The sequence below is a fragment of the Larus michahellis genome, unplaced genomic scaffold, assembly GCF_964199755.1.
Source record: "Larus michahellis unplaced genomic scaffold, bLarMic1.1 SCAFFOLD_481, whole genome shotgun sequence".
NCBI lineage: Eukaryota > Metazoa > Chordata > Aves > Charadriiformes > Laridae > Larus > Larus michahellis.
Genome location: NW_027436398.1, coordinates 25,292 through 35,184, shown reverse-complemented (window position 1 = coordinate 35,184; position 9,893 = coordinate 25,292). Strand labels below are relative to the sequence as shown.

Here is a 9,893-nt window from a genome sequence, read left to right as displayed (position 1 = left end):
TGCTGGGTGGGGTCTCTAAGGGTGCCAGGGGGAGCTCTGGGGGGTCCCTAAGGGTGCCGGGGGTCCCTGGGGTGGAGACCCTGAAGGTGCTGGGGGGGTCCCTAAGGGTGCTGGGGGGGGTCCCTGGGGGGGTTCCCTGAGGGTGCTGCGGGGGGGGGGTGTCCCTAAGGGTGCCGGGGGAGCCCTGGGGGGTCCCTAAAGGTGCTGGGGAGGTGCTTGGGGAGGGAACCTGAAGGTGCTGGGCGGGGGGGTGCCTGAGGGTGCTGGGGGGGGGTCTCTAAGGGTGCCGGGGGGAATCCTGGGGGGTCCCTAAGGGTGCTGGGGGGGGTCCCTGGGGCTGCCGGGAGGTGCTGGGGGTGGGGGTGTCCCCGGGTACCCCAGTGACTGCGGGAGGGACCCTGGGGAACCCGTTGGGTTTTGGGGGGTGGGGGGCAACACATGGACCGTAGGTGTCCCCTGGGGGGGGCGGGGGAGTCGGGGGCTGGGTGTCACACACACACACCCCCCCACCCCGTGGGCGCAGGGAGCAGGCGGAGAGCCGGGAGGTGCTGCTGGCGCTGCGGCTGTGGCACCCCCACACCCTGCCGGGGGGGCTGCCGGGGGTGGGCCTGCACCCCAACTTCCGCCACAACCTGCGGGTGGCCCTGCTGGGGGGGTGAGTCACGGGGGGGGGACACACGACAATGAGGGGGGGGGAACCTCGCGGTAAGGGGGGGGACGTGGGGGGAAATGGGGACATAGGGTAAGGGGGGGGGGACAATGGGGGGACATGGGGTGAGGGGGGGACATGGGGACAATGGGGGGGGCTTTGGGGTAAGGGGGTGACAGTGGGGGCACATGGGGTAAGGGGGGGGCATGGGTGGAAATGGGGACATGGGGTAAGGGGGGGGACAATGGGGGGGCATAGGATAAGGGGGGGACAAGAGGGACAAAGTGCGGGGCTTTGGGGTAAGGGGGGGGACAATGGGGGGACAATGGAGAGGGGGACCTTGGGGTAAGGGGGGGCACAATGGGGTAAGGGGGAGGACCTGGGGACAAATGGGGGGGGCCACGGGGGGGATGTGGGGTAAGGGGGGGGGGGGGTGTCGTGGGGGGGACATGGGGGCAATAGGGTGACATGAGGTAAGAGGAGGACAGCGGGGGGGACATGGGGGGGCAAGGAGGGGACATGGGGGACAATGGGGGGGTAAAGAGGAGACAGGGAGTAAGGGGGGGGACAATGGAGTAAAGGGGGGGGAATAGGGGTACATGGGGGACAAATGGGGGGACAATGGGGGGGCGGGCGTAATTGGAGGGGCAAGTTGGGGTGACGTGGGGGGGTGCAAGGGGGCAATTTGGGGTGACATGGGGGGGCATGGTGGTGTGTGTGGGGGGTAATTTGGGGTGACGTGGGGGGCACGGGGGGGTAATTTGGGGTGACGTGGGGGGGCACGGGGTTGCGGGGGGTAATTTGGGGTGACATGGGGGACACAGGGGGGCAATTTGGTGTGACGTGGGGGGGCACAGGGTTGCGGGGGGTAATTTGGGGTGACATGGGGGACACAGGGGGGCAATTTGGTGTGACATGGGGGGGCACAGGGTTGCGGGGGGTAATTTGGGGTGACATGGGGGGCACGGGGGTGCGGGGGGGTGATTTGGGGTGACATGGGGGACACAGGGGGGCAATCTGGGGTGACATGGGGGGGCACGGGGTTGCGGGGAGGTGATTTGGGGTGACGTGGGGGGCACAGGGGGGCAATTTGGTGTGACGTGGGGGGGCACGGGGTTGCGGGGGGGTAATTTGGGGTGACATGGGGTAACGGGGGGGGGTTAACGGGGATACCCAAAATAACAAGGACTGGGGGGGACAAGGGGGTGGCTGGGGTTTGGGGGTCGCGGGGCGGGGGGGGGGCGGGTCTGGCAGACCCGTGGGGGTCGGGGGGGGGGGGTGACGTTGGAGGGCTGCCCCCCCCCCCAACACCTTTCCCCCCCCCCGCCCTCCCCAGGGGCAAGGCATGGTCGGACGACACGAGCCAACTGGGACCCGACAAACACGCCCGGGACGTGCCGGCGCTGGACAAATACGCCGAGGAACGCTGGGAGGTGGGAGACGAAGCGGGGGGGGGACCCTCAATATTTTGGGGGGGGGGCGTGTCAAGGACCTCGGCATTTGGTTACAACTCCCCCCCCCCGTGTTTTTTAGGTGATTCTGCACTTTATGGTGGGCTCCCCCAGTGCGGCCGTCAGTCAGGATCTGGCCCAGCTGCTCGTTCAAGCTGGGCTTATGAAAAGGTCGGGGGGGGGGGGGGCGTCCTGGGGGGGGTTTGGGGAGATTTGAGGGGGTCCTGGGGGGACTTGGGGGGATCCTGGGGGAGGGGGGAGGATTTAGGGGGGTCCTGGGGGGATTTGGGGGGGGGTTCTAGAGGGATTTGGGGGGGTCCTGAGGGGATATGGGGGGGGTTCTAGAGGGATTTGGGGGAGTCCTAAGGGGATTTGAGGGGTCTTGGGGGAATTTGGGGGGGTCCTGGGGGGGTCCTAAGGGGATTTGAGAGGTCCTGGGTGGGATTTGGGGGGGTGAAGGAATTTGGGGGGATCCTGGGGGCATTTAAGGGGGGTCCTGGGGGGATTTGGGGGGGTGGGGGGGGATTTGCAGGGGGTCCTAAGGGGATTTGAATGGTCCTGAAGGGGATTGGGGATTTGGGGGGGGTCTTGGGGGGATTTGAGGGGGTCCTGGGGGGGGGCCTTAGGGGGATTTTGGGGGTCCCAGGGAGGGATTTTGGGGGGGGGGGACACGGGGGGGGTATTGGGTGTCCCAGGGAGGGATTTGGGGGGTCCCCGGTGGTCTTGGGGTCCCAGGGAGGGATTTTGGGGGGGAAAGAGGGGGTCCCAAGGAGGGATTTTGGGCATGCCCTGGGGGTCCCAAGGAGAGATTTTGGGGTGACCTTTGGGGGGGGGTCCCCGGGGGGGGGGGGTCTCCGGGGGAGGGGCGGTTTGGGGGTCCCCGGCCGGCTCAGGGATCCCTGCAGCGATGGGTGGCTCAGGGCAGGTTTTGGGGTCCAGCCCCCCGCTCCCCCCCACAACTTGGGGACCCCACGGGCTTGGGGACCCCCTCCCCAAGTTTTTTTTTTTGGGGGGGGGGAGCCATAATTTGGGGGTGCTCTGACCTGGGGGGGTGCCCCACAGCGAGGGGGGGGAGGCGCCCTGCATCACCTCGGCCGGTTTCCAGTTCCTCTTACTGGACACCCCAGCGCAGCTCTGGTATTTCGTCCTCCAGTACCTGCGGGGGGCGGAGGTGAGACCAAAAACGGGGGGGGGGGGAAGGACACGACCCCCCCCCCCCCGCCCCCCCCCAAAAAAAACCCTAGGGGGTTCTGGGGGAATTTAGGAGGGGTCCAGGGGGGATTTGGGGCAGGACTGGGGGGATTCGGGGGGGGTTCTAGGGGGATTTGAGGGGTCCTGGGGGAATTTTGGGGGGGGGGGTGTGTCCTGGGCACATTTGGGGGGGTTCTGGGGGGGGGTTGGAGGGATTTGGGGGGGTCTTGGGGAGATTTGGGGGGCTGGGGGTATCTATGGGGGTGTCCTGGGGGTATTTGGGGGGGTGGGGGGGGGCTGGGGGAATTTAGGGGGGTCCTAGAGGGATTTGGGGGGGGTTCTAGAGGGGGTGTCCTAGGGGGATTTGGGGGAGGTCCTGGGTGTATTTGGAGGGGGTCCTGGGGAGATTCAGGGGGGCTGGGGGTATTTGGGGGGGGAGCTGGGGGAATTCGGGGGGGTCCTGGGGGAATCTAGGGGGGACCTGCGGGTGTGTGGAGGGGAGGGGTGTCAAAAAACCAGGGGGTCCCCCAAAACCTTCCCCTAATACCCCCCCCCAATTTTTTGCCCCCCCCCCCCCCCGTTTTTGCCCCCCCCTCCCCCAGGCGCGGGGCATGGACCTGGTGGAGATTCTCTCCTTCCTCTTCCAGCTCAGCTTCTCCACCCTGGGCAAGGTGGGGGTTACTGGGGGGAACTGGGAGGAACTGGGAGCAGGTGTCCCCAGGATGAGTCCAGGCCGGGGGGGGGGGGGCCATAGGGGGTTACTGGGAGGAACTGGGGGGAACTGGGAGCTGCTGTCCCCAGTGTTACTCCGTGGAGGACTTGGGAGCATTAGGGGTTATGGGGGGGGTTACTGGGAGGAACTGGGGGGAACTGGGAGCTGCTGTCTCCAGCGTTACTCCGTGGAGGACTGGGGTGAGTTAGGGATAACTGGGGGGGTTACTGGGAGGAACTGGGGGGAACTGGGAGCTGCCGTCCCCAGGATTACACAGTGGAAAACTTGGGAATGTTAGGGGTTATTGGGGGGGTTACTGGGAGGAACTGGGGGGAACTGGGAGCTCCCATCCCCAGGATTACTCAGTGGAAAACTTGGGAACGTTAGGGGTTACTGGGGGGCTTACTGGGAATAACTGGGGGGAACTGGGAGCTGCTGTCTCCAGCGTTACTCCCTGGAGGACTGGGGTGAGTTAGGGATAACTGGGGGGGTTACTGGGAGGAACTGGGGGGAACTGGGAGCATCTGTCCGCAGGATTATTCAGTGGAAAACTTGGGAACGTTAGGGGTTATTGTGGGGGGTTACTGGGAGTAACTGGGAGAAACTGGGAGTGTCTGTCCCCAGAATTACTTCTTAGAGGGGTGGGGGGGTGTGTTAGGCCTTACTGGGGCTTACTGGGAGTAACTGGGAGGTGCCGTCCCCAGGATTACTCCGTGGAGGGCATGAGCGAGTCCCTGCTGACCTTCCTGCAGCACCTGCGCGAGTTCGGGCTGGTCTTCCAGAGAAAGGTGACAGGGGGGCGGGCATCACGGGGGGGGGACACACACGAGGTGACACGGGGGGACATCACGGGGCTGGGGGGGGGACACAGACACATGAGGTGGTGGGGGGGGACATGGCAGGGAGCACAAGGGACACACAGGGAGGGGGGACGGCGGGCACTGGAGGGCGACAGGATCCCCTCAGGGATCGGCGCTGTCCCCACGTCCCTTTGTCCCCGTTCTGACCGTGTTCCCACCCCGGTGTCCCTGTGTCCCCCCCCGCCAGCGCAAGTCCCGCCGCTTCTACCCCACGCGCCTGGCCATCGCCCTGGCCTCGGGGACATCGGGGGCCCCCCCCGAGCCCGACGCTCACGGCTTCGTCATCGTCGAGACCAACTACCGCATCTACGCCTACACAGGTGCCACCTCGTCCCCTCCCCTGTCCCTGTCCCCAAGGGGGGGGGGGGGGGTGGCACAGAGGAGCCAGCCACCCAGCCCCCCCGCTCACCCCGGCGGTGTCCCATTCTGTCCCCCTTTTGTCTCCCCCGTCCTTCGTCTCTGCCACCCCCGACCCCCCGTGTCACCCTGTGCCACATGTCCCCACGTCCCCCCCTCGCCCACCGTGTCCCCTGTTGTCCCCATTGGGTGTGTGTGTCGTCCCCCCGCCCCAGACTCGGAGCTGCAGATCGCCCTCATCGCCCTCTTCTCCGAGCTCCTCTATCGCTTCCCCAACCTGGTGGTGGCCCAGGTGACAAGGGACAGCGTGCAGGCGGCCATCGCCAACGGCATCACTGCTGACCAGGTGGAGACACACGCGGGGGACAGTGCCGGGGGGACAATTGGGGTCCCCAAGTGGGCGCTGGGGACATTGGGGGGTGCCTTACAGAAGGGCATTGGGGTGTCCCTGGGGGTGCTGGGGACATTGGGGTGCCCCACAGGAGGGTATTGGGGTGTCCCTGGGCATATTGGGGTCCCCAAGAGGGTTCTGGGGACACTGGGGTGCCCCACAGGGGGGTACTGGGGCCCCCCAGAGGATATTAGGGTCCCCAGGTGGGTGCTGGGGACATTGGGGTCCCTCACAGGGGGGTCTTGGAGTGTCCCTGGGGGTCCTGCAGACATTGGGGTGCCCCACGGGGGGGTATTGGGGTGCCCTGGGGGTATTGCGGTCCCCAAGAGGGTTCTGGGGACACTGGCGTGCCCCACAGGGGGGTATTGGGGTGTGCCTGGGGGTGCCGGGGACATTGGGGTGCCCCATGGAGGGGTATTGGGGTGTCCCTGGGGATATTGGGGTCCCCAAGAGAGTTCTGGGGACACTGGGGTGCCCTACAGGAGGGTATTGGGGTGCCCTGGGGGTATTGGGGTCCCCAAGAGGGTGCTGGGGACACTGGGGTCCCTTACAGAAGAGCATTGGGGTGTCCCTGCGGGTGCCGGGGACATTGGGGTGCCCCACAGGGGGGGTATTGGGATGTCCCTGGGGATATTGGGGTCCCCAAGAGGGTGCTGGGGACACTGGGTTGCCCCAAAGGGGGATATTGGGGTGTCCCTGGGGGTATTGAGGGTCCCTAAGAAGGTTCTGGGGACACTGGGGTGCCCCACAGTGGGGTGTTGGGGTGTTTCTGGGGATATTGGGGACACTGGGGTGCTCCACAGGGGGATATTGGGGTGTCCCTGGGGGCACTGGGGCACCCCCCCAGGGGATATTGGGGTCCCCAAGTGGCTGCTGGGGACATTGGGGTCCCTTACAGAAGGGCATTGGGGTGTCCCTGGGGGTGCTGGGGTCCCTAAAAGGGTGCTGGGGACATTGGGGTGCTCCACAGGGGGGGTCTTGGGGCCCCCCAGGGGGCACTGGCATCCCCAAGAGGGTGCTGGGGACACTGGGGTCCCTCACAGGGGGGTCTTGGGGTGTCCCGGGGGGTATTGGGGTCCCCAAGAGGGTGCTGGGAACATCGGGGGTGCCCCCAGGGATATTGGGGTGCCCCCCACTAACACGTGTGTGTGTGTGTGTGTCCCCACCTCCCCCAGATCATCCACTTCCTCCGCACCCGAGCGCACCCCGTCATGGCCAAGCAGGTGGGTGCCCCCCGACGCCTGGGCCCATGGGTGGGGGTCCCCTGACGCCTGGGTCCATGATGGGGGGTCCCCCAGATGCCTGGGTGTGCCCCCCCCAACCCTGGATGCCTGGGTCCATGGGTGGGGGGTCCCCTGACACTTGAGTCCATGGTGGGGGTCCCCCAACACCTGGGTGTGTCCCCCCCGCCACCCCAGACACCTGGGCCCATGGGTGGGGGTTCCCCGACGCGTGGGTCCATGGGTGGGGGGGGTCTCCTGACACCTGGGTCCATGGTGGGGGTCCCCCAACACCTGGGTGTCCCCCCCCTGCCACCCCGGGCACCTGGGCCCATGGGTGGGGGTCCCCTGACACCTGGATCCATGGGTGGGGGGGGCTTCCTGACACCTGGGTCCATGGTGGGGGGTCCCCCAGATGCCTGGGTGTCCCCCCCCCAACCCTGGATGCCTGGGCCCATGGGTGGGGGTCCCCCGATGCCTGGGTCCATGGGTGGGAGGTCCCTCCAACAGCTGGGCCCATGGGTGGGGGGGTCCCCCGACACCTGGGTGTCCTCCCCCACCCCCCGGATGCCTGGGCCCACCCTGCCCTTGCCCCCTCCCCAGACGCCGGTGCTGCCCCCCACCATCACCGACCAGATCCGCCTCTGGGAGCTGGAGCGGGACCGGCTGCGCTTCTCCGAGGGTGAGGTCACCTCGGTGTCCCCAAGGGAGGGGTTGGGGGGGTGGTGGCATCTCTGGGGTGTCCCCAAGGCCTTTAAGGGAGCCCCCTCGGGGCAGCTGGTGTCCCCACGGCGTCCCCAAGGGGGGACGTGGCAGTCCTTGGCTGGGGGGGGACCGTTAAGGGAAGGTGGCAGCCTCGAGGGTCCCAAAGCTGTCTCCGATGTCCCCAAGGGAAGGTGACAGCCCTGGGGAGGTCCCCAAGAGGAGGTGACAGTCCCCAAGGGGAGGTGACAGCCCCTGAGGTCCTCAAGGGAAGGTGACAGTCCCCGAGGGGAGGTGACAGCCCTGGGGAGGTCCCCGAGGGGAGGTGACAGTCCCCTGAGGGGAGGTGACAGCCCTGGGGAGGTCCCCAAGGAGAGGTGACAGCCCCTGAGGTCCCCAAGGGAAGGTGACAACCGCTGAGGAGGTCCCTAAGAGGAAGTGACAGCCCTTGGAGGGTCCCTAAGGGGAGGTGACACCCTCTGAGGTCCCCAAGGGGAGGTGATCCCAAAGGGTGGTGGCATCTCCGGCGAGAAGGTGTCCGTGCCACAAGGTGGTGGCCGCTGTTGGGCGGATGGCGGGTCCCCAGGGGGAGGTGACAATCCCGGAGCGGTCCCCAAGGGGAGGTGACACCCTCTGTGGTTCCCAAGGGGAGGTGACACCCCCTGAGGTCCCCAAGGGGAGGTGATCCCAAAGGGTGGTGGCATCTCCGGCGAGAAGGTGTCCGTGCCACAAGGTGGTGGCCGCTGTTGGGTGGACGGCGGGTCCCCAGGGGGAGGTGACAGTCCCCGAGGGGTGTCCCCAACCTTCCCGACACCCACCTTGACGTCGTCGTGTCCCCCCCCCTTCCAGGGGTCCTGTACAACCAGTTCCTGTCGCAAGTGGATTTCGAGGTGCTGCGGGACCACGCGCGGGCGCTGGGGGTGCTGGTCTTCGAGAACCCCGGCCGGCGGCTGATGGTGGTCACCCCCGGGGGACACCCCGACGTCAAGCGCTTCTGGAAGAGGCAGAAACACAGCGCTTGAGGCTGGGGGACCCCCCCGGGGTGGGGGGGGCCACCCCGACCCCCCATTCCCCCCCCAGGGTGAGGGCAGGGGGCCCTTGGGGTGCCCTGATTGCGGGGTGATGGAGCACACACCCCCCACCCTTTTCCCAGTGACTTGACCCCCAGGTGGCCCCCCCGATCCCTCGGTGTTGGGGTACCCTCGGGGCCTGAGCACCCCGGTTCCACATACCCCCCCTTCTGGGCACCCCCATCTTTTGGGGCTGGGGCACCCCAATCCTGGGCACCCCGATCCCTCGGGGCCCAGGGACCCCCATCTTTGACAACCCCAACCCCTCAAGGCCCAGGGACCCCCATCTTTTGGGGCCCGGGCACCCCGATCCTGAGCACCCCGATTCATTGGGCCCAGGGACCCCCATCTTTGGCATCCCCAACCCCTCAAGGCCCAGGGACCCCCATCTTTTGGGGCCTGGGCACCCCAATCCTGGGCACCCCAATCCCTCGGGGCCCAGGGACCCCCATCTTTTGGGGCCTGGGCACCCCGATCCCTTGGGACCCCAATTTCTAGGGGCCCGGGCACCCCAATCCTGGGCACCCCGATTCCTCAGGGCCCAGGGACCCCCATCTTTTGGGGCTGGGGCACCCTAATTCTGGGCACCCCAATTCCTTGGGCCCAGGGACCCCAATTTCTAGGGGTCCGGGCACCCCAATTCTGGGCACCCCAATCCCTCGGGGTCTGGGTCCCCCAAATCCCAGGAAGTCAGGGGTTCTGAGAAGAAAAAAAAACAGAACCTCGGGGGTTCTAAGCAGAAAAAAGGAGCTTTTGGTAAAAAGTGGGAGGTCTGAGGAAAAAAAATTAGGGGGGAGGGGGTCGACGGAGAAAAAGGTATTTCTCATTTTAAAATAAAGCGAGGTTGGCAGTGGGTTTGGCGGGGAAAAAAAAAGGGGGGGGTGAGGAAAAAGGGTTTGGGGAGGGAAAAGGGGATTTGCTAAAAATGGGGGGTTCCTGAGAAGGAAAAAAAAAATAAAAAATGTGGTGTGTTTTGGTTTGGGTTTTTTTTTCTGGGGGGGTTTGTTTTCCAAGCCAAAAATGTATTCGGCGGGAAATAAAGTTTTGTTGTTTTTTTTTAATAAAAGTGGTGTTTTCTGAGGGTTTCTTTTATAAGAAAAAAAACAGCGTTTTGAGGAAAAAGCGCTCGGTTTTGAGAAGCTGGGGAAAAAAGCAGGTTCCCGGGAGGGAATAAAGTGGGGATTTGTTGGGGGGGGGGGAACCTGGGATGTTTGAGGGGAAAATAAGAAATCTGGGGGGAAACCTCACGTTTTTGTGAGGGGTAGAGTTGGGTGAATTTTTGAGGGGAAA

General features: G+C 65.6%; 1 protein-coding gene across 1 annotated transcript; it reads left to right on the top strand.

Moving 5' to 3' along the window:
• Positions 1-523: 523 nt before the first annotated feature.
• Positions 524-9,665, top strand: GTF2H4 (general transcription factor IIH subunit 4; the record flags this gene model as incomplete). The annotated part of the gene is made up of 11 exons (XM_074571975.1): positions 524-655; positions 1,986-2,082; positions 2,183-2,271; positions 3,163-3,271; positions 3,894-3,962; positions 4,708-4,791; positions 5,051-5,183; positions 5,436-5,566; positions 6,787-6,834; positions 7,435-7,513; positions 8,383-9,665. Coding segments are annotated over 11 exons (1,144 nt in total), but the record flags the coding sequence as incomplete, so codon positions are not given.
• Between the last annotated feature and the right edge of the window lie 228 nt (positions 9,666-9,893).